Genomic DNA, 25,627 nt, shown 5'->3' on the forward strand with positions numbered 1-25,627 from the left:
CGGACGTACAGTCACGCCCTGGAGATAAAGCGAGCACAGGAGCTGTGCGCGCTTTATCTTCAGCGGCTGTCAGCTGTTATACACAGCTGACATGCCGCTGCAATGGCTGCGATGGCTGTTACCGCCGATCGCAGCCATTTAACCCCTTCAATGTGGCTGTCAATGACGTCCGCCGCATTGAAGTGGTTTACAGAGGGAGGGAGCTCCCTCTGTACCCCCCGCCCCCCCGCGATGGATCGCGGGTGGCGATTGTTGCTATGGCAACCAGGAAGCCGTTGCTAGGCTTCCTGGTTGCCCAGGTACGGTAGCCTATTAGGTCCTGCCCGAGGCCGGACCTAGTACGCTAACTGTCAGTTGAAGAATGACAGTTACAATACACTACACTACATAAGTAGTGCAGTGCATCGTAGCGGGGATCAGAAGACCAGATCTTCAAGTCCCCAGGTCCGTGTAAAAGAAAAAGTGAAAAAAAGTAAAAAAAAAGGTGAAAGAAAAATACATAAATAAATAAATAATAAATGAATAATAAAAACAACACGCCCTGTTTCCCTGATCAACTCTATTATTAGAAAAAAAATGAAAACATGAAAAAAAACTATACATAATAGGTATCGCCGCGTTCAGGACGGCCTGATCTATAAAAATATCACATTATTTTTACCGCACGGTGAACACCGTAAACATTTTTTATAAAAAACAATGACAGTATTTTATTTTTTGGTCATCTTGTCTCAAATTTTTTTTAATAAAAAGTGATCAAAAAGTTGCAAGTAACGCAAAATGGTACCATTAGAAACTACAATTTGTCACGCATAAAACAAGCCACCCCGCAGCGATATCAACTCAAAAATAAAAAAGTTATGGCTCTCAGAAAATGGCGACACTAAAACATGATTTTTTTAGAAAAGAGAATTTTTGTTGTGGGAACGTAGTGAAACGTAAAAAAACGATATAAATTTGGTGTCGCTGTAATCGTATCGCCCCGCAGAATAAAGTTAACATGTTGTTTATACTGCACGGTGAACACTGTAAAAAAAAACAAAAAAAAAACGTGCTAGAATGGCTGTTTTTTGGTTTCCTCATCTCCCAAAAAATGGAATAAATAGTGATAAAAAAATCGCATGTACCCCAAAATGGAACCAATAAAAATTACAGCTCGTTCCACAAAAAACGCGCCCTCACACCTCCGTCAACGGAAAAATAACACGTTATGACTCTCAAAACGCAATGATGCAAAATGATGCTAAATGACGGCCCAGACTCCATTTTTAGGGTCCAGTAGAATTTCACTAAATACCCCACTTCATCATTTGCTAGACCCCACAGGTGGACCCCGTAGATGCAGCAGAAATTAGGAAACTTTAGGGCCTTGTGGCTGCTTATAGGGCTAGTGAAGAAGTCAAAGATTAGGCAACACTGGAGCGCAGATATTTTGTATAATACCCAATAAACCCGGCCTGTGTATAAAGGATTGGTTCAAAGCGCACCACACCAATCCATGGATTATTCATTCACCCCATTATTACATCATCCTATTATGGTTTCACTGTATAGTTAGATAGAATCTAATTGTGCTCCCACAATATAAAGAATTTTAATTATAAGGTTCACTGAATTGACAACTGAGTAAAAAGATATCTTTAATAGTAACTAGTTTAAAAACAGGGGTAACACACCACTGTGACATAAGCCCCACCGTGAAAATTTAAAAAATGTATTAAACAAGGAAACACTGAGTTATTATGATACCTATATCTCTGTGTATAAACGATATTTGTAGGAATCAGCATATACCCAGGGCACAACAGTAGTACAAGCCCTAATTATAGCATAGGTGTCCGACAATTACGGATCTCCTAACGCTGGGTTTCACACAATATATTGTCCCCAATGCACACATTCCTTAAACATTAAACGACCCTACGCGTTTCAGATACTCATCCTCAGGGGTCCGTATCTTGGTAACTCTGGCCTCATCACCAGCGATATTAGTATTTCAACAGCGGATATTCCGCTGTGCGTCACGGGAAGATGCACGTATCGATGTCAACGGCATACTCCATAGCAGGCGCTAGGTTACTATAAACGCTAAACTCCACCCATCGTGTACGGCGGCAAAACATGAATTGACCAATCACAACACCCTCTCGATTCGTGACACCTGCCCATGTGACCCCCCGCCGTCAGCTGACAGCCAGGGGTCATCATCGGCCGCATCAAGCCGAACGCGCAGGCGCAGTGGAAGCCAAGGACGTGTCGCCCGGACTGCCAAACACGAGGAGGTAAGCGCTAAAAGATAATATATTGTAAGTATATCTTGCGGCACAGTGTACCACCGCAAGTGGGCAACCTCACAAAGCAACTCAAGAGAAAAAGACACATATGAGGTGGAAGAAATTGCTGAGGTCCCTATTCCTTAGAAAAACTGACAAAACGATCTCTTTGTATGTTGGCTAACAAGTATAGCCATCTCAAATAAGTAATGCACAAATGCAGATAAACACTCACCCACCCCAAGGTAAAACACCTATAGGGGGATGGTATCACACATTTTAAATAAAACATGTATAGTTAGTCTGCTCATTTAGACCTAGTGGTTGTATGCATTCCAGTCTATGGATCCACTGCGCTTCCTTCCTTCATCCTATTATGACCTGTTGCACTCCGCCCAGCTTACATATGCCCTGATGTACTCCGCCCAGCTTACATATGCCCTGATGCACTCCGCCCAGCTTACATATACCCTGATGTACTCTGCACAGCTTACATATACCCTGATGTACCCCGCCCAGTTTACATATACCCTGATGTACTCCGCCCAGCTTACATATACCCTGATGTACTCCGCCCAGCTTACATATATCCTGATGTACTACGCACAGCTTACATATATCCTGATGTACTCCGCGCATATTACATATACCCTGATGTACCCGCACATATTACATATACCCTGATGTACTCTGCACAGCTTACATATACCCTGATGTACTCTGCACAGCTTACATATATCCTGATGTACTCTGCACATATTACATATACCCTGATGTACTCTGCCCAGTTTACATATACCCTGATGTACTCCGCCCAGCATACATATACCCTGATGCACTCCGCCCAGCTTACATATGCCCTGATGTACTCCGCACAGCTTACATATACCCTGATGTACTATGCACAGCTTACATATACCCTGATGTACTCCTCCCAGTTTACATATACCCTGATGTACTCCGCACAGTTTATATATACCCTGATGTACTCCGCCCAGATTACATATACCCTGATGTACTCCACCCAGTTTACATATACCCTGATGTACTCCGCCCAGTTTACATATACCCTGATGTACTCCGCCCAGTTTACATATAGCCTGATGTACTCCGCCCAGCTTACATATACCCTGATGTACTCCGCACAGTTTATATATACCCTGATGTACTCTGCACAGTTTACATATACCCTGATGTACTCCGCCCAGTTTACATATGCCCCCACATTATAAGATAAAATACCACAAAACACAAAGCAAAATCTGCACTTTAAAAGCCAAATGGTGGTCCAACTGAGCCTGGCAGTGTACCCAAACGGCAATTTATGACCACATATGGGGTATTACTGTATTCTGGAGAACCCGCTTAACAATTTATGGGATGTGTGTCTACGGTGGTACAAGCTGGGCACAACACATTGGGCACTGAAATGGCATATCTGTGGAAAACAGCAATTTTCAATCTGCAACATCTATTGTTTACTCATTTTTGCAAAACACTTGTGCAGTCAAAATGCTCACTACACCCCTAGATAAATTCTTTGAGGGATCTAGTTTCCAAAACGGGGTAATTTATCGGGGGTTCCACTGTACTGGTACTATAGCTCAATGCAACATGGTGTCAAAAAACGAATCTTGTAAAATCTCCAATCCAAATACTAAATGGCGCTCCTTCCCTTTAGAGCCTTGTTGTGTGTCCAAATAGCAGTTTATGACCACGTGTGGGGTATTTCCGTACTCTGAAGAAGTTGCTTTACAAATGTTACGGTGCTTTTTCTCCTTTATTTGTTGAGAAAATGAAAAATTTTGAACTAATGATGCGTCTTATTGGAAAATAATGTAATTTTTCATTTTCACTGCCCATTTCTAATAAAATATATGAGACACCTGAGGGGTCAAAATGCTCACTACACCCCTAGATGAATTCCTCAATGGGTGTAGTTTGCCAAATGGAGACACTTTTTTTGCACTGTACTGGTACCTTAGGAGCTTTAAAAATGCGACACGGTGCCGAGAAATCAAACCAGCAAAATCTGTACTCCAAAAGCTAAATGGCGTGCCTTCCCTTCTGAGTCCTGCTGCTTGCCCAAACAGCAGTTTATGACCACATGTTGGGTATTTCCGTACTCTGGAGAAGTTGCTTTACAAATGTTGAGGTGCTTTTCATCATTTATTTGTTGAAAAAAATAAAAATTTTGAGGTAAAGCTACATCTTATTGGAAAATAATGTGATTTTTCATTTTCACTGCCCAATTCTAATGAAATTTATGAAACACCTGTGGGGTCAAAATTCTCACTACACCCCTAGATTAATTCCTCAATGGGTGTAGTTTGCCAAATGGAGTCACTTTTGGGTAGTTTCCACTGTACTGCTACCTAAGGGGCTTTGCAAAAGCGACATGGCGCAGAAAAATCAATCCAGCAAAATCTGCTCTCCAAAAGCCAAATGGCTCTCCTTCCCTTCTGAGCCCTGATGTGTATTCATACAGTACTTTATTACCACATATGGGGTATTTCCATACTCTGGAGAAGTTGCTTTACAAATGTTATGGCGATTTTTCTCCTTTATTTGATGAGAAAATGAAACATTTTTACCTAAAGCTACGTCTTAGTGGAAAATAATGTGATTTTTCATTTTCACTGCCCAATTCTAATGAAATCTATGAAACACCTGTGGTGTCAAAATGCTCACTACACCCCTAGATGAATTCCTCAAGCGGTATAGTTTCCAAAATGGGGTCTTTTTTGGGTTGTTTCCTTTATTTTTGCACCACAAGACCTCTTCTAACCTGACATGGTGCCTGAAATATAATTTAAGAAAAGGAAGGCCCAAAAATCCTCTAGGTGCTCCTTTGCTTCTGGGGCTATTGTTTCAGGCCCGTAGCACACTAGGGCCACATGTGGGATATTTCTAAAAACTTCAGAATCAGGGCAATAAATATTCAGTTGTGTTTCTCTGGTAAAAACCTTCAGTATTACAGGAAAAATTTATTAAAATGTAATTTCTGCAAAAAAAAATGAAATTTGCAAATTTCCCTTCCACTTTGCTTTAATTCCTGTGAAACGCATAAAGGGTTAAGAAACTTTCTAAATGCTGTTTTGAATACTTTAAGGGGTGCAGTTTTTAAAATGGGGTGATTTGGGGGGGTTCCTAATATATAAGGCCCTCAAAGCCACTTCAGAACTGAACTGGTCCCTAAAAAAATAGGCTTTTGACATTTTCTTGAAAATTTGAGAAATTGCTGCTAAACTTATAAGCCTTGTAACGTCCTAGAAAAATAAAAGGATGTTCAAAAAATTATGCCAATCTAAAGTAGACATATGGGAAATGTAAGCTAGTAACTATTTTGTGTGGTATAATTATCTGTCTTACAAGCAGATACATTTGAATTTAGAAAATGCGATTTTTTTGCAAATTTTCTCTAAATTTTGGTGTTTTTCACACAAAAATATTGAATATATCGACCAAATTTTTTCACTAACTTAAAATACAATATGTCACGAGAAAACAATCTCAGAATCGCTTGGATAGGTAAAAGCATTCCCAAGTTATTACCACATATAGTAACACACGTCAGATTTAAAAAGTGAGGCTGTGTCATTTGGTCCAAAAGTGGCTGGGTCCTGAAGGGGTTAATAGACAACTGGGCGTGTTTTTACTTTTTGACCAAGTGGGCGTTGTAAAGAGAAGTGTATGACGCTGACCAATTAGCGGCATACACTTCTCTGCATTCATGTCCATTTGTACTCAGCACAGCGTGATCTCGCGAGATCATGCTGTGCTGTCACATACACCCACATTAACTTTACTGAAATGTCTTAAGAGTGAATAGACATCACCTCCAGCCAGGACGCGATGTCTATTCACACTCCCGACACTTCGGTAAAGTTTGTGTGGAACTTAATCACAGCACAGCATATTTAACTATGTAACTGAACAGTCAATTCCAGAATTATTACCATGGGAATGAGTTAACCATAAGACCGTAAATAAACTACACATGTAAGGCTTCGTTCACATTTGCGTCAGGGCTCCGTTCATGGGTTCCGTCTGAGCTTTCTGTCAGGGGAACACATGAACAGAATCCAAACTGAAACAAACGGAAATCATAGGTCTTCATTTGCATCACTATTGATTTTCAATGGTGACGGATACGGAGCAATTGGTTTCCGTTTCTCACCGTTGTGTAAGAGTTCCGTCATTTTGACAGAATCAATAGGGCAGTTGACTACCCTATCGTTTGTTTCAGTTTGGATTCCGTTCATGGGTTCCCCTGACAGAAAGCTCAGACGGAACCCATGAACGGAGCCCTGACGCAGATATGAACAAAGCCTAAGGCCTCATGCACACGACCGTAGCCACGTGCACGGCCGTGATTTTCAGGTCGGTTGGCTGCGGAGTGACACTCGCGAGCCGCCCGCAAATCCCGGGCCGTGCACATGGCCGCGTACATTATTTCTTATGAACATGGGCTCCTGGGCCATGCACGGACCATGAAACCCACGGTCGTGTGCATGGGCCCATAGGAATGAATGGAGCCGAAATTCTCCCGTGGATTTTCGGGGGAATTGCGGCCGCAAAAGCACGTTCGTGTGCATGGGGCCTAAGTAGTGATATTTCAGGAATAAACAAAGTAGCAAGGTACAGAGCATTATTTTCACTCTGTTTTTGAACAAAAAATGTTTTTGTTTTTTTTTTAAAAAAAACAACAAGAAACAACTGAAATATATAACTAATCAGACATGAATAGGGCATATGGACAGCGGTTGTCCTGATGGGGCAACCCCTAAAAGTTAACTGACTGCTGTTGTTCTTTTAACAGGCCAAAAATGAAGACTCTACAGAAGGATAATCTAATGGAGACTTTTCAGTCTACTCCTGAGAATCGTTCTCTCTCTCCATCTAGCAGCCATGGTTCCTCAGAGTCAGATGGATTATCATTCATGTTGGATGATCAGCTTTCTACCACTGATGAACTAGATGTTTGTTCGGAGTTGTCAGTAACAAGTGATTGCTCCTCCTATGAACAAGACAGTACTCAAGACTCAGGTATTTTATAATAGGAAAAAGTTTATTTTCGAATTTTTATATTATATTCTTTTAAGTGTTTCTGAAAACATAAGAAATGGAATAAAAAGTGAACAATAAGTCGAATGTACCGCAAAATAGTACTAATAAAAACTACAGCTCGCTCTGCAATAAATAAGCCCTCATACCGCTTAATCTATGGAAAAATGAAAAAAGTTATGATTCTCAGAATATGGCGGCACAAAACAATTAAATTTTTTAACAAATATTTTTTTTATTTATAAAAGTGGTAAAACTTAAAAAAAAAATAGAAATTTCATATAGCCGTAATGGTATCAACCCACAGAATAAAGTGAACATGTCGTTTACTGTACAATGACCGCCATAAAAACGAAACCCCCCCCAAAAAATTGCGCAATTGCTGTTTTTTGCCCTTTTGACCCCACAAAGAATTTTTTCTCAGCTTTCCAGTACATTATATGGTATACCAAATGGTGAAATGAAAAACTACAACTTGTCCCGCAAAAAAATAAGCCTTCATATGGCTATGTCGATGAAAAAATAAAAAAGCTATGGCTTTTGGAAGGCGGGAGGAAATACGAAAATGAACAAATGTGTAAAGGATCTGCCAGGCACTACGTCTGGGTATACTCCCAGGATTAATCAGTCGACACCTGAGGCCAGACCTCTGAGACTGACACCTGCTCCCACCAATCAGGGTGGCAGGCTCAGGAGTGGGAGAGCCTATCGCGGCCTGGTCAGTCAGGGTTAGCTCCGCCCCCTGTCCATTTATACCTGCCGTTTTCTCTTCCTCCTTGCTTGTTATTCTTCTTGGATTCCTGGCCCCACTGCTGCCTTGCTCCAGCCTGCTTCTGCCGTGCTTCTGTTCCGTTTATCCTGCGTTGCTCTGCCCCTGGCTTGCTTCTGCTCCGTGCTCCCATTTGTATACTCCACTACTTCCTGATCCTGACTGGCTCATTCACCGCTCCGTTTCCTCGCGGCGTTCCGTGGGCTACTGTATTCCCTTGCGTGTTCCCTGTTTGTACTCCCTTGCACTTAGACAGCGTAGGGACCGCCGCCAAGTTGTACCCCGTCGCCTAGGGCGGGTCGTTGCAAGTAGGCAGGGACAGGGCGGTGGGTAGATTAGGGCTCACTTGTTCCCTTCACCTCCTTCCTGCCATTACATAAAAAAAACAGACGTTTGCAGCTAGAATAGTCATTTAGCACATTAACAATGTATAGAGTGTATTTCTGATTAATTTAATGTTATTGTAATGGCAGGTTATTGTAACACTAAGCCCCGCCTTAGCAATGGATGCTGTCAATCAGCCGGCGGCCATTACTAAGGCGGTAGTACTATAGTTAAAAAAAAAACACAAAGACATAGAAAAAATATTTTATTGAAATAAAAAAAACCCACACAACCCTCATTAACCATTTTATTCATAATAAAAAAAAAGCCGTCATCGAAGTAGTCCTGGAATCCGCCGTAGTCCAACGTCCGAACCTGTAAGAAAACACACAAGAAAAATGATTAGTAACACATTTGTTAGGCTTAGATACAGGGCCCATGTGTGATACTGTCTGTGAGACCCTGTATATAAGCCTACCACAACGTAGGCTTAGATACAGGGTCCAGCAGACAGTAATCTTATACAGTATAAGATTACTGTGTGCTGGGGCCCTGTATCTAAACCTACAGTGTGGTAGGCTTATATACAGGGCCCATCAGACAGGATCACACATGGGCCATGTATCTAAGCCTACCATGTGATTGGCTTATATACAGGGCCCAGCAGACAGGATCACAGATGGGCCATGTATATAAGCCTACCATGTGATTGGCTTATATACAGGGCCCAGCAGACAGGATCACACATGGGCCATGTATATAAGCCTACCATGTGATTGGCTTATATACAGGGCCCAGCAGACAGGATCACGCATGGGCCATGTATCTAAGCCTACCATGTGATTGGCTTAGATACAGGGCCCAGCAGACAGCATCACACAATCTGTGATCCTGTCTCATGGGCCCCCTAAGCCTGCTACATCGTAGGCTTAGGGGTTGTGCAGTCCCTAAACATTGATGGCCTATCCTCTGAAGCTGAACAAATACCTTTCTGGATGCTTACACTTCCAGTCTGATGATAAAAATAAAAAAAAGTCCAAAATGCTACTCGGGGCGGATAAATCTTTTTACTAGCAGGTATGACATTATTTGGTCTATGCTTAGACAAGTGCACCAGCAGAAAAGGAATGATTATGTTGCAAAACAAACTAGATAAATAATAAATTCAACTGATATAAGTTAATTATTTATTCCTGTTACGTATATAGCACCAACATATTTGGCAGCGATGTACAGTAGTTGCCCTCATTCACTGTCACCAGTGGGCTCACACTCTAAATTCCCTATCCGTATAGGAAACTGGAGTAGCCGGGACACACACACACACACACACACACACACACACACACACACACACACACACACACACACACACACACACACACACACACACACACACGCACACACACGGCAAACATACAAACTTCATACAGATGTTGTCATTGATGAGATTTGAACCCAGGACCCCAGCTCTCCAAGACGAAGTGTTTGATTTTAACCCGTTGGTGACCGCCAATACGCCTTTTCACGGCGGCCACTAATGGGCTTTAATCTGATGCATAAGCCTTTTTACGGCGCTGCATCGGAATAAATAAACAGAGCAGGGAGCCATTAAATGTCCTTGCTCTCAGCTACCAGAGGTAGCTGAGGTCTGGGGGCATCCCTGCTCGAACGTGTGAGATCAATATAAGTATCGATCTCACCCGTTTAACCCTTCAGATGCGGTGCTCAATAGCGAGCGCCACATCATCCCACCGGCACCCGGCGATAAGATCGCCGAGTGTCTGTGTCTCCAGTGGCAGCCGGGGGCCTAATAAAGGCCCCCAGTTCTGCCTGTAGAGAATGCCTGCTAGATCATGCCGGAGGCATGACCTAGCAGATGCCTGTCCGTTTTAAACGGACAGGCAGTAATACACTGCAATATAACAGTATTGCAGTGTATTATAAATGCGATCGGATGATTGCATATTAAAGTCCCCTAGTGGGACTAGTAAAAAAGTAAAAAAAAAGTTTAATAAAAAAAATGTGAAAAAAAAATAAATGAAAAACCCACTTTTTCCCCTTACAAACTGCTTTACTATTAAAAAAAAACAAAATTAAGCAAAAACATTACACATAATTTGTATCGCCGCGTCTGTAACGACCCAGACTATAAAGCTATTACATTATTTAACCCGCACGGTGAACGCCGTAGAAAATAAAGTAAAAAACAATGGAAAAATTGCTGTTTTCTGTGGATCCTGACTTAAAAAAAATTTGATAAAAAGTGATCAAAAAGTCACATCTACTCCAAAATGGTACCAATAAAAACTACAAGTTGTCCCGCAAAAAAAAAAGCCCTCATACAAAAAAGAAAAAAGTTATGGGTCTTCATTCAAATATGGGGACACAAAAGCAAATATTTTTGAAAAAAAAGTGTTTTTACTGTGTAAAAGTAGTAAAACATACAAAATCTATACAAATTTGGTATCGTTGCAATCGTAACAACCCTCTGAATAAAGTTATTGTGTTATTTATACCACACGGTAAATGGCGTAGATTTAGGACGCATAAAAGAGTGGCAAAATTTCTGGTTTTCTTCTATTTCCCCCCAAAAAAGTTAATAAAAGTTAATCAATAAATAATATGTACTCCAAAATGGTGCTATTAAAAAATACAATTTGTTCCGCAAAAAACAAGACCTTATACATCTCGCTGTGCTGTAAAGCACAGAGACGCTACAGAAGTGGTCAGGATTCTGAATACACATCCCGTCCTGGCTGGAGGTAATGTATATTCATTATCAGGACACTGCAGTAATGTTAGTGTTTGTGTATGTGGCTGCACATAGCGATATAGCTATATCGCTATCTGCAGTGTAAATGAATGGGGAGAAGTGTATGACGCTGATTGGTCAGCATCATACATTCCTCTCCACAACGCCCACTTGGTCAAAAAGTAAAACACGCCCAGTCGTCCATTGAGAAACTCATTAACATAAAGCTAATATAGGTCATAACTGCATAAAAAATGATCGTTTTTCTAAATAAAAAACACTGCTGTATTCTACATTACAGCGCAAATCACATCATGTTCAATATAGGCCACTTATAATGTGGTGATAGATCCTCTTTAAGGTTTAAAATAGGCTGGTCATTGTTGAGGGTCCCTTTATTGAGGGTTTAGAACGCACACAAATAGCAAATAGTAATAACAGCAGAAAAGGACAGTTGCATATAAGAAGTAGAATAAACACAGATAAAGATCTGCAGCACTGGACCAACAAATTGGGTGGGTGCACGTCTCCCGGGTCACAGTCCTAAATGACCCTACAATGTAATAGAATAGAGAATGAGGCAGCACAACCAAATAAGAGGTGATCCTGTTTAATTCCACATGCAACATTTCAGCTCAGTGTGAGCCTTTCTCAAGCATTGTACAGAATTACGTGTGATACCCCTCCCTAGAGGAAAACTAGAATCCCGGCCATTGAGAAATAATGTCCCAAACAGGAGTAAGGGTCTGCACAGCAGTATCCCAATCCAAAAATGTAGAGCCTATGCCTATAGCTGGCCATATACATCTGATAGCTTTCTCTCCCGATCAAAAAATGCAGGTGTATTTCAATGGAAAGAGGCTACCAAACACTTCTAGCAGTGACTTAAGAAGTTATATGCCGGGGTACAAAGAGTTGGGCATGTTGGAATCCAACACGCCTGCTTGTTTTCTACCTTGGCACTACTGTGAGTGTGGCCAGCTTAACAATGTGGTATTTAAAGGCTATGTAAATCTTTGAAAGAGATTTTCTTCTAATAACAAGGTCAATAAGTGTGTTTGGTGAAACTTTATAATTAATTTTTATTAAAATTTATTTTTACTTTTTGAGATACAGCTGCTTTGTATTCTGTATACAGAGTAGCTGTATCATGCGCTAAGACTTGAATCCATCAGTCCCGCGGACCTGACGGGTTCAGAGTCATCGGGTCTTGTGTGCCTGACACGCAGGATCCACCTGTAATCTATCACATCTAAGTTATGAACTTAGATGTGATAGATTACAGGTGGATCCTGCCTGTCCGAGACACGCAGCACCCGCTTTCACTGAACCCGTCAGTCTCGCGGATCTGACGGGAGCAGTATTTAGTGAACGATATATAGAGTATACAAAGCAGCTGTATCTCAAAAAGTAAAAATACGTTTTAATAAAAACTAATTATAAAGGTGCACCAATCACACTGATTGACCTTTTTATTTAAAAAAAATCCCTTTCAAAGGTTTACATAGCCTATAAACTTTTGCTCATTAACAGATGCTACTTTCGATAGAGCATCTTAGCTTCCTTTTTGTGACATTCACTCTTGCATCATATTCCCTGATATATGACAGAAATTTCAAATATCTGAAATATTTGGCACAAAAATATTTATAATAAAAAAATAAATTTGTTTTGTTTTGTGTGGTTAGATAATACTATAGTACAATTCTTGCGTACTAATCCCAATGACATTTCTTTAATTCTTTTTTAGACTTGTGCTGGAAATCTGCATTTTTACATAATGCTCCACATATGGATACTGAAAGCAGAAATGGACTTTATATCTTTTGTCACGCTGAGGATTTTAGTGCTTTGAAGAAAAATATATTGGATGGGAAGGCACTGTTACACAACATTCAGACATATATGCAGTCAGCCCTTCATATACCCTTACTTGAAGTACATGGAGGCAAGGTAGTATTAATTAAACAGTCTTAACAGAACCCAATACAATATAGTTCTTGTAAGGCCAATGTTGAATATTGTGCTTATATTCATAGTGTTATACATTTAAACAGAGGCATTTTTGATTTTATGATGTTACAATATTTTTTTTTTTTATTATACTGTCTGCTGGTTTCTTAGGTGATGGATTGTGGACACATCAATAAACTTTTTTCTGCTATCAGAACCTTGGATAATATTTTGGAGGAATCGAATTCTATACTCAGTTTGTTTAAGAGTGCGACTCACCCAAGCAATCAAGTTAACAAACAACAAAAAAAGCAGGTAAAGCTATTGTTCTGGCTCACAAATAAACTATTCAAGGTTGTAACCATATATAAAACATCAGTATTTTAGCTAAGAACCACCAAGTAGTCTGGCAGGGGAGGGAGTGCATGTGCAGCATTGGGTTTTGTCAGTCAGCGTGTTACCTAGCGTAGAGGGAAAGCTCTGACTGATCATTGCTTCACCGACAATCAATTCCCCTCTACATTACTATACAAGTTATGGCCACTAATTTACTGGAAATAGAGCAGGGATTCATTCTGATTGTCAGATTTGGAGTCGGAAAGGATTTTTTTATTTCACTAAGAACGAAAACATTTGGCATTTGCCTTAATTTGCGTTTTTGCCTTCCTCTGGATCAACATTACATAATAATGAGCTGGATGGACTTATGTCTATTTTTCAGCCTGTTATTATGTTACAGAATCTTAGGCCATGTACCCACATTGGGCATTAGATGAGGATTCTGGCGCGGGTCTCAAAATCTGCATCTAACTCGCTTAGGCTGGGTTCCCACGGGTCGGATACGCTGCTTAAAAATTATGCAGCGTATCCGACCTGGAACCCGCAGCACTATCTGTCTAAAAAATCGCACCACGTTGTGGTGCAGTTTTCCGGACATAATTTCCGCTGCATAAAAAAAAGCATTCATACATAAACCCTTCCCTCCTTTGACGTTGCGGGCCATGTGTCGCTGCAGCCTGTGATTGGCTGCAGCGGTCACATGGGATGAACGTCATCCCAGGAAGCAGGTGTGCAGGAAGAAGGAGGGCGTTCTGGGTAAGAATGATTTTTTTTTTCCGGAGTTGAGATTATTGCAGCATAATCGCTGTGATTACGCCGCAACTGTCTCCAGGACTAACGGGTTCAGTGTCACCGGGTCCTGCGTGCCTCTTTCAATAAAAAGTATTTAGAAAGTTGCACAAAACACACTGATAGACATTTTTATTTAAAAAATATATATATATTTCAAAGGTGTACTTAGCCTAAATATAAAGTAAATATAAGTAAAATCAGAGACATTTCAAACTCCATAAGACCTTCGTCAAGCTCCGATGACAAGGGAACAGCTCTTGCTGGTAGAAAAAAGGTTCAATCTCCAGTGGTAAAAAGGCTTCTTTACTGTAAGAACTGCGAAACTGGAGGAACTGGTTTCAACAGCAACAGTTTATTGCCTTTAAATTGTAGCTAAACGTTTAACAAACTTCTGACATGTCATAGTGAGATGTCGGAAGTTTTGATAGGTGGGGGTCCGAGCACTGAGACGCCTACCAATCGCTAAAATGAAGCAGCTGAAGCCCTCTGGCCGCTTTGTTTCTGTTTGGCTTTTCCCGGAAATCAATGTATCGGAGGACGGACTCAATAGAAAGTCTATGAGCTTGTACTCCGATACATTGATTTCCGGAAAAAGCCGAACAGAAACAAAACGGCTGAGCGCTCACATGAGCGCTTCAGCTGCTTCGTTTTAGCGATTGGTGGGGGTCTCAGTGCTCGGACCCCCACCAATCAAAACTTCTGACATGTCACTATGACATGTCAGAAGTTTGTTAAACGTTTAGCTACACTTTAAGAAAGGCTTAAATTCTTTCTTGAAAAATAACAACATAAATTTCTATGTAAATGTATAAATTACGTGTTTGAACATCGATCCAGTTTGATTTGCTTGTGGGTCTGGTCATATTTTTCCTTTTAGTGAAAAGAGTCTCATGCTTTATCGCCACATTTTTAGACCTCATGCACACGACATGCCTGGGAAATCCCCCCACAGTGTTGTGCAAGAGAGAAGCCAGTACAGGAAGGCAAAATCCGCAGGGTTTTTGAGCATGATGAAAAGCCAAAAGTCGGCAGATACTGATGCTAGCCAAGCAGAGGAATCTAACAGAGCTCTCTATGCTGTGAAAACAATAGAAAAGGGCGCCAGAGCGATCACGTGACCACAAAATACGGATGTCACATGGAAACACGGCCGTAATATACAGACATACGAAACAGTTGCAGAAGCCACTTGGAGGCATTATGGAACCAAATATCGGCACTAGGATTCATAGTTTGCAGCGCAATTAACGGCAAGGGTCACAAATACTGATGCAAAATACTGACTGAAATACTGCTGTGTGAAATAGACCTTTCTCAAATGCTAAACTACAGTATGAAATGTTAACATTTCATTTACGTTAAGTTTTTTTGTGAAGTTTCTCTATAACTATAAGTTACGAAGCTATGACTTCTCATAGCTTCATGACTTCACCAGGAGCTTCACCAGAAGACAATCTATCATGCTCAATACTGGAAAAGCGTACCTGCATGTGTACCTGCACTGGACAGGGTGGGTATGGAACTGCTGGAAAGCAGGTCAGAGGCAGGCAATACTTGTACAAGATTGACAATGGCTGACTCAGGGCCCAGAGTCGAAGGAGCACCCTGGTCTTCACCTAAGATCCCCGCAACCACTGTGGTGCAAGGTAACTACCTGATTGCGGCAGTCTCTGGTAGGCAGTGACTGAGAGGAACGCAGTTAGGCAAGGCAGGTCAGTAACGCGTAGACAAACAATGGTACCAGATCAGCAGACAAACTAATGATCCAGGAATCATAGCCAAAATATTTCAACATGGTTGGAGCAAGTTAATAAGTGAATGACAGGCATATAGCAGAATCCAAGAAACAAAGCGGGATCAAATACAGGAGAACAAATAGAGATGAGGAAACACCAGAGAATCAGCAATAATGGTAAAATAATTACCTGCAGGTGTAGTGCCTTTTTAAAGCCCTGGTGAAGTCACCAGATTGCAGCTCCTTGGAATTGCTGAGGCAACGCAATGCTCAAACTACACATTAGCAGCAGGGAAGTGGGCTGGGGAAGCCATTGCATAACCCCTTACTTTAAAACCAATCACTTACCACTTGAGTCTATTTCTTATGAGTTGATTCACAAATAACCTAAAAGATCTTATTGATATCCCTTCCTGCTGCAGCCAGTTTTGACTTTCCTAACAGCCTCATTTTTCAAATCTCACATGTGTCACTTTATATGGTAATAACTTTGGAATGCTTTTACCTATCCAAGCGATTATGTGAATGTTTTCTTGTGACACATTGGACTTTATGTTAGGGGTAAAATGTGATCAATACATTCAGTATTTAATTGCAAAAAGCACCAGAATGTAGCAAAAAATGTAGCATTTTTATACATTTAAATACATCTGCTTGTAAGACAGATAATAATACCACACAAAATAGTTGGTAATTAACATTTCCCATATGTCTACTTTAGATTGCCATATTTTTTTCAATATCGTTTTTGTTTTTTTAATTATTTTTAAGTATTACAGTAGCAGCAGTGTTGGTGAGAGTTCAACGAATCTTGAACCCACACAGCGGAAAAAAGCAGCTGAAAAAATTACACATATATTTTCAGCTGCAGCATGTAAATTAATGCTGCGGAATCGCTGCTCTTCTTTTGCGGGTTTTCCCCATTGAATTCAATGGGGTGCTTAAACCCGCAACAAAGTAGTGTGTGTTGCGAGATTTGCGGCGGAATCGCAGCGATTACCCCGCAAAAATTGCAAGTCTGAAAAAAAGTTATATTTACCCACAGTTTCCTGTTTCTTCTCCAGTCCGGCCTCCTGGGATAACGTTTCATCCCATGTGACCACTGCAGCCAATCACAGCAACGTCATCCCAGGAGGCCAGACCACGCACAGAAGAAAGGGCCATTGCAAACAGCGTCCAAATTTTTTGTCCCTTAACGATCAATCAATTTTTTCATTCTTGCATTTAATTAAACCAGCAATTCCACCATTATTATTTGCATTTAAAATTTATGCCTTTCACCCTGCGATATGAATGTAATGTTACCTTTATTCTAGGTGTCGATACAATTATGGCGACACCAAATAAGTATTTTTTTTTTATGTTTCACTACTTTTAGGGGAGATACAGACGGACGTTGCGTTTTTGCACTCGCAAACAACGCTGCGTTTTGCACGCGCAAAAACCATTTGACAGCTGCGTGTGTCATCCGTGTCTGATGCGCGGCTGCGTGATTTTCGCGCAGCCGCCATCATAGAGATGAGGCTAGTCGACGCCCGTCACTGTCCAAGGTGCTGAAAGAGCTAACTCTTTCAGCACCCTCGACAGTGAATGGCGAACACAGTATCGAAAAACCTGTTGAAAAAAAAGAAAAAGTTTGTACTTACCGAGAACTTCCCGGCCGTTGCCTTGGTGACGCGTCCTTGGTGACGCGTCCTTGGTGACGCGCCTCTCGACATCGGGCCCCACCTCCCTGGATGACGCGCCAGTCCATGTGACCGCTGCAGCCTGTGCTTGGCCTGTGCTTGGCTGGAGCTGTCACTTGGACTGAATTGTCATCCCGAGAGGTCAGACTGGAGGAAGACGCCGGGAGTTATCGGTAAGTCAGAACTTCGTTTTTTTTTCTACAGGTTCATGTATATTGGGATCGGAAGTCACTGTCCATGGTGCTGAAACAGTTTAACTCTTTCAGCACCATGGACAGTGACTATCTCCTAACGTCGCGTACCGATAATTTTTTTGCCGGGTTCGGCCAAAACGAGTTCGGCCGAACCCGGTGAAGTTCGGTTCGCTTGTCCGGCTTCGCTCATCGCAAAGACACTCCGTTTGGATGTTCGGAAACAGAAAAGCACGTGGTGCTTTTCTGTTTACATTCATCCTTTTGACAGCTGGTGCGCTGTTTCAGTCGGTTCGCACGGAAGTGCTTCCGTGCAACCTGCGTGGTTTTCACGCACCCATTGACTTCAATGGGTGCGTGATGCGCGAAATACGCAGAGTTATTGAACCTGTCGCGCTTTTTGCGCAGCAGACAAACGCTGCGCAAAAAGCACGGACTGTCTGTACTGCCCCATAGACTTGTATTGGTCCATGCGTGCCGCGTGAAAACCACGCGGCCCGCACGGACCGAATACACGCTCGTGTGAATCCCCCCTTACACAGTGAAAACCACTTTTAAAAAAAAATATTATTTTTGCATGGCTGCACTCAAAGAGCCATAACTTTATTTTTCTGTTTATGTAGTCATATGTGGGGATGTTTTTTGCAGGACGAGATGTAGTTCTCATTGGTACCAATTTTCCATACATGGGACGAATTGCTAAGTTTTATTAATTTTTTGGGGGAAAGGGGGATGGAAAAAAAAGCAATTACGTTGTTGTTTATTGCATTTTTTCTTTATGCTGGACACCAAGTTGTTAGAATAAAGTGTTAACTTTATTGTTTGGGTTGTTACCATATATGTGTATTTTTTTTCCACTTTGACATTTAATTATTTTACTGTGCACAGTTTTTTTAATTTATTTTATTTGACATTAATTATTTTAATTCAATGCTTTAATTGCTTCTATAATGCTTTAGTATAGTTAGTATACCAAAGCCTTACTGCCTGTCAGTCTAATACTGACAGGCAGTCTATTAAGCTATGCATATGGCATAGCCTAATAGGCACACAGCCATTGCAGGTCTGGGGGCCTTTACTAGGTCCCCGTCTGACATTGCAACACATCGGAGGACTGTGATCTTATTATCGGGCCACCTATTGGTGACTGAGGGAACCCCCTCCCTCTGTAAATCACATAGATGCCGCAGTCACTATCGACCACGACATCTAAGGGGTTAAACAGCTGCGATCAGAGTTAACTCCAATCACAGCCACGAGAGCAGGAGCCCGGCTGTTATCAGACAGCCAAACACACGCTTCTCCCAGTACGGGACACCTGTGCCGGGCCTATTCTGATGTACCGTAAAAAGGCTTATGCACCAGAATATGGCCCTTTAGTGACCGCCATGAAAAGGCACAATAATCTGGGGCTGTTTTTCAGTATTTGGGCTAGTATTTTGGTTTTTCAGTATTTGGCAGTATTTCAGTAATTCCAGTGAAGGGTAACATTAATGCTACAGCATACGTACAAAGACATTTTGGACAATTATAGGATTCCAACATTGTGGCAGCAGTTTGGGGAAGGCCCTTTCCTGTTCTAGCCTGACTGCACCCATGTGCACAAAGAAAGGTCCATAAAGACATAGCTTGATGAGTTTAGTGCAGAGGAATTTGAGTGACCTGCGTAGAGAGCTGACTTCAACCCCATCGAACACCATTGAGATGAATTTAAACGCAGATTGCGAGCAAAGCCTACTCATCCAACATAAGTGTCTAACTGTTATGCCCGCAGCCACTGACTGCCGGTATCCCCCTCTTACCGGCAGCCGCGACCACAGGACTGAGTATCCCCGCCAGCATCTTCCTTCCCAGGGACGACAGCACACTTTGCCACTGCCTCCTCTCCCACACTTTGCCCGTAAGGTGCTAGTGCTAGTTTTTAAAAGGCCAGCGCGCGAACCAGTAAAATGTTCCCAGCCTATCCCAGCACACCCTGGCCCTTATAAGTGACCCTGCCCCTTTCCCCAGTGCCTGATCAATGTTGTTACTAGCCCAGTGTTAGCCTTTGAAGGTTTCGTATCCTGTTTCCTGAATCCTCTGTCCGTGACTAGTTCTGTATCCTAAATCCTGTGTCCTGGAAGAGTCCTGAGTCCGTGACTAGTCCTGTGTCCTGCATCCTGAGTCCTGTGTCCGTGACCAGTCTTGTATCCTGCATCCTGAGTCCTGTGTCTATGACCCGTCATGTATCCTGCATCCTGAGTCCGTGATCCATTCGGTATCCTGTACTCTGTGGCCTGCTTCCAGTAATCCGGCACCAGTCTGCTTCCAGTAATCTGGCACCAGCATGCTTCCAGTAATCTGGCACCAGCCTGCTTCCAGTAATCTGGCACCAGCCTGCTTCCAGTAATCCGGCACCAGCCTGCTTCCAGTAATCCGGCACCACCCTGCTTCCAGTAATCCGGTACCAGCCTGCATCCAGTTATCCGGCACCAGCCTGATTCCTCTACCTCCTATCTGACTGTGTCCACCTGCCTCTAAGGTACTATCTGCCAGTGACAGCATTACACCTGTCTGGCCAGTAGCTACTCCGTTACGACGGAGGGGCCCAGTGGTTCCACAATCCCATTGGACGTTACACACTAACCACACAAATGCTCTTTTGGCTGAATGGGCACAATTTTGCCACCCAGAAGAGCGGATGCTGTTATGGCTGCAAAAGGGAACCAAATCGAAATTAATGCCCATGGCTTTGGAATCGGATGTCCATCCAGCTCATAAAGGTCTGATGGTCATACTTTTGGCCATATAGTGTATTTAATCAAGAAGTAATGCTAATAAGGCAGTTTGCATGTGTGGCATTGATTTCTAAATTTTGCATGCAGTGTTTCTAATGTGCTGTGCAACAAATAAAAAACACCTATACAATTTTTTCGCCATTATCACTGTTGCAGTTTTTGCCCAATAACGTGAATAGGAAAGGTGCCTTGTCCCACAAAGCAAAGTGATAATTAAATTATTCTGTTTAGCAAAATAAGCATTTTACCAATTGGAACTGTATTTAAAAAGTGTATATATACAAGGATATAGCTATTTTTGGCTTGCTTTGGTGCCCCATGCTGTTTTCATGGTTCTGCTCTGTGCTTGTCCATCCAGCGATGCCTGTGCTAGAGGACATGCATGTGCAGATCGACTCAGTGTGTGACCAGATCTATCACTGAGAGTGATCCATTGATACACAAATTTTTAGTTGTCTCTCATTCGTACTTGTATGCAAACAAATGGACTCGTGCTAAGCTGGGATGGTGTGTGTGCAGGGACTGTGGTATTGTACACAGCAGGGGAAACAGACAGGAGGCAACAATGTGGGAACTGGTGGAGGATCAATGAAGGAGACACACACAAGGCATTATGGGGCTTGTAGTAAACAGCCTCCATAGTGTCATCATGTGTCCCTCCACTAAATACCTCCCACATTGATACAGGAAAGGACCATGAAAGGTATATTTTATTCAAGTGAGAGGCTTTAAAAAGTTCCTATGAACATTTATAAATGTTGGGCAGCTTTTGGGAGCAAAGTGTGTCATGAGACAACCCTTTTAATAATCCAAAGTTAGAGCTGCTGTAATTTAAAACAAAACCAGAATGCTCAAAACTGTCATAAACTGTGTTGTAAATCTGGGCCGTTGTTTGGACCCATAATTTAGAACCACTAGACTTCTATGGGTCCTTACTGTAGCTAGAACTCATAGACTTCTATGGTTCCCTACTGTAGCTACAACCCATAGACTTCTATGGGTCACCACTGTAGCTCTGTAATCCTCTGATTTCATGCATTTTTTTATTCATATGGAATATGACAGAAAACAAAAAGTGCCATATTCTTTTCTGTGCCGTATTATAGAGATATTCTTCCTTAGAAGCATTGCTTTTAGGGAAGAAAAGCTACCGTATGGAAGCACCACAAAGCGTCAGATGGAATTCTTATGGCTACTTAGTACGGAACCAAAAAGACTCTGTGTACGAGTTCCATGCAGGACTCTGCCGTGTGCATGACACCTAAGGTCCATTCATAGCTATTTAAACACAATGGCTTATAAACATTAATGTAACCTACTCTTGTTGTATTGTTATTAATGTACACTTTCTGTGACAGGAACAGGTAATGAAAATTGAGATCTGCACCCTGAAAAATAAGTTAAAAGAGCAGGAATTGCTGCTACAGAAAGCATCAGATGATGTGAAACTGGCAAACCTTGAAAGAGAAGGCATGGAAAAACTTATCATGAAACAACGTATGTAGTATATGTAAATCTGTTATTGTCTTGCAACATAATGAAACTTAAAAATCTGTACACATGGCTAGAGCATTTTGTTTTTATTAAATTATTATTACTATTATTATTATTATTATTATTATTATTATTATAATAAAGTATGTGAGTAGCAACTGAAAACCGTACAATGATAATCAATAATTCTCACTTAATTAAAAAGACAGTGACATTTTAAATATAAGCAACAATAAGGCTTCATTCACATATGCGCCAGGGTCCCGTTCCGACGTTCAGTCAAAGCTTTCCATTGGAACGGGACCCTGACCGTCACAAACGGAAACCAAAGGTTTTCAATGGTGACGGATCCGGTCACAATGGTTTCCGTTTGTCTCAGTTGTGCAAGGGTTCCGTCGTTTTGCCGGAATCAATAGCATAGTTGACCACTCTGCTGATCGGTGGGGGTCCTAAGGGTACGATCCTACGCTGCGGCTGCCGCCACATGTGACCAACACCATATCCGCATGCGGTGGTGCGATGGTGACAGTAAGCCCGCCAGTAAGCTGAGTGCGGCCGTCGCTACGAGGGACTGTACCCTAAGGATAGGCCATTAATTAAAATTCCTGGAAAGCCCCTATCATTGGCTAAATTGCCAGTAAAATCAAGCATCCTTGTAATATACTGTATCTTCATAAAAAAAATTATATTTCCATAAATATTCAGTTCACCATTACTCTGTGCAATATGTGAAAAAGTATCATGTTGCTACCTGGAAACTAGTATGTTAGCTGCTGTTGCTACTGGATCTTATTATTCTTACTACAGATGTAGCCATCTTTATCTTGACTCTGATAACTTGCTGCAGCATGATATCACACAACAAAAGCCATTGAAAGTCATTGAAAAAGTCAAGATAAGTCAAGTTTCTCGCCACTGTGTATTTAATACGTTAAGAGTCAAGATAAGGATGGCTACATCCATACCTGTCTCTATGTTAGTGCTGAATGAATGAGGCAGAACTCTAAAGACCAATTTACATGCATCAATTTTTACAAACCACTATTTAACCATCTCTGACTCCAGAAATTGTTACGAGCATAGTCACCACATCTATTGTACGTACAAGAACTGATTACAAACGCTAATTCTAGCATGCTAGAGATGCAGTTTAACAGTTTCATTTAAAAACACAGCACAATTCACAGTACTTCATTGCCATGAATTTTATCCGTGGAAGTTTATGGAGCAAAACCAAGCGTGACTAAAAACTGCCAAAACAAAAAAGGCCTCGCTTTGACCTGAAAACGGATTTCACAATCTGTAAAGATGAGATTTACAAATACTGTTTACAGTAATATAATATCTGGGCAAATTTTTTTGGGTTTTTTTTTAAGCGAAAGTCACTAGTGTATTCTAAAGAGATAATAGTAGGAACTTATATGTTTTTTAAGCCATTTTCAGTTTTGTCTAAAACAAAATAAGTGGTAAACTGCATCAAAACCCAAAATTCAAAAACCAACTGTGTCAACAAGACAGGCCCAGTTAAACCGTTAGTATAGACATAAAACGGCCATTGTTGTTGGTGGGTTATCCTGCAGGCTTGTTTTTATGGAAGCAATTATATAATGTAATTATAGTTTAATGATGAGATCTTCTTTAAAGGGCTTGCCTCCTTTCAGAATGAGGCCCCAGTGGCAATCAGCTCATATCCCCGAGTCTTGCTCTCGGCACCCCTGGAAAAACAGCTGATTCTGCCATGGGAAGCCGTGAACAGCGAGGCATTTTCCCTGCAGCGGCCACTACAGGGAAAATGTAGAATTACATGGCAGCCATTCAGATGAATGACCATTTTTGTAATACAAGGAAAGAATAAGTCTGCCAGAATGGGAACTGCTCGTTCAGAGACCCTATCTATGATGTTCATATACCTAAATAGGGCATATGGGCAGGGGTTTTCTTTTTGAGACAACCCCTTTAAATGGATTTTGGATCTTCTCTCCTGGACTGAATTTGTCAATGGACATTTCTATAACCGCAGAGTATCCTGATGTATATATTAAATATCAATGGGATATCTAATTCCATCTTAAATTAGAGTATGATTTGGACACTGGCAGATTTTCTCATTATCTCTATTTACACAGTGCGGTTTTGGTAAAGTTTTTGCATACATTTGTTTCTGACAAATCCAGGAGTTGCCATTACATAGTTACATAGGTTGAAAAACAGGTCCATCAAGTTCAACCTTTCTTAATAAATTACTGGTAATCCATTTCTAGATAAATTATAAACCTTTATGCCATTTGTGAGTAAGTAATCTAGTCTATTTCTAAATGCTGGCATAGTATCTCCCATTACTACCTCTTGGTGTAGGGCATTCCATAGTTTGACTACTCTAACTGTAAAGAACCCTTTCCTATATTGATGTCTAAATTGTCTTTCTTCCACACGCAATGAATGCCCCCTGGTCCTTTGTAGAATCCTTGGAAAGAACAGATAATGTGCTAGTTCTTCGTATCGACCACACGTATACTTATACATGTTGATACGATCACCTCTAAGGGCACGTTCAGACGTGGCGGAATTGCTGTGGAATTCCGCTGGGGACAGTCCGCAGTGGAATTCTCCAGCGGTCGTTTTTTACATTTGTTTCAATACATTTTTAGGCAAGTTAGTTCAGACGTTGCGGAAAACTCCGCTGCGGACCATAGGCTGCGGTGCGGAATTTTCCCTCCGCAGCATGCACTGTCTGTTGCGGAGAAGAAGTGGAATTTCACTGCGGATTTCAGCCTTTGCAATGCAAAAACTTAAATCTGTGGCAAGTCCGCTGTCTTTTCTGCAACGTCTGAATTACCTGTCAAATATGCAAATGTTGGTGCAGATTCGTTGCATAATTGCCCCAGATCTGCACCATTTGCAGCGGAAAAACTCTGCCACGTCTGAACGTGCCCTAAGGCCTCTTTTTTCCAAGCGACACTTTCCATCTAATTTTTCGTCCATCTTTGAACCCTCTCCAGTTCTCCTATATCCTTTTTACAATGTGGAGCCCAAAACTGAATACCATATTAAAGATATGGCGTTACAAGTGATTTATAGAGGGGTAATATTACATTTGAATCACAAATTTTTATCTCTCTTTTTATACTCCTATTTTTGCAGCTGCTGCCTGACATTGAGTTCTGCTGCTTAGCTTATTTATAACCAGGATACCCATGTCCTTCTTGTTCCATTATCCCCAACTTTATTCCATTTAATGTATATGCATTAATACTATTGTTGCGTCCTAGGTTCAATACTTTACATTTATCAACATTAAATTTCATCTGCCGTGTAATTGGCCATGCTGCCAGCTTATCTAGGTCTTTCTGTAAAATTTTACAGTCAAGCTAAGTTTTAAGTATCCTACAAGTTTTTGTATCGTCAGCAAAAACTGACACCTTGCTATCAATCTCATCCACAAGGTCATTAATAAAGAGATTAAAAGAATTGGG

General features: G+C 41.4%; 1 protein-coding gene across 1 annotated transcript in view; it reads left to right on the top strand.

The window, feature by feature from the left end:
• Positions 1-25,627, top strand: part of LOC142657459 (uncharacterized) — a 116,519-nt gene that overhangs the window by 67,825 nt on the left and 23,067 nt on the right. Inside the window, exons 10-13 of the mRNA XM_075832491.1 lie at positions 7,096-7,322; positions 12,939-13,141; positions 13,313-13,456; positions 22,019-22,157. Of these exons, the coding sequence (XP_075688606.1) occupies positions 7,096-7,322; positions 12,939-13,141; positions 13,313-13,456; positions 22,019-22,157 (713 nt within the window). The remainder of the gene's footprint in view (positions 1-7,095; positions 7,323-12,938; positions 13,142-13,312; positions 13,457-22,018; positions 22,158-25,627) is intronic.

The sequence above is a fragment of the Rhinoderma darwinii genome, chromosome 7, assembly GCF_050947455.1.
Source record: "Rhinoderma darwinii isolate aRhiDar2 chromosome 7, aRhiDar2.hap1, whole genome shotgun sequence".
Lineage (NCBI taxonomy): Eukaryota > Metazoa > Chordata > Amphibia > Anura > Rhinodermatidae > Rhinoderma > Rhinoderma darwinii.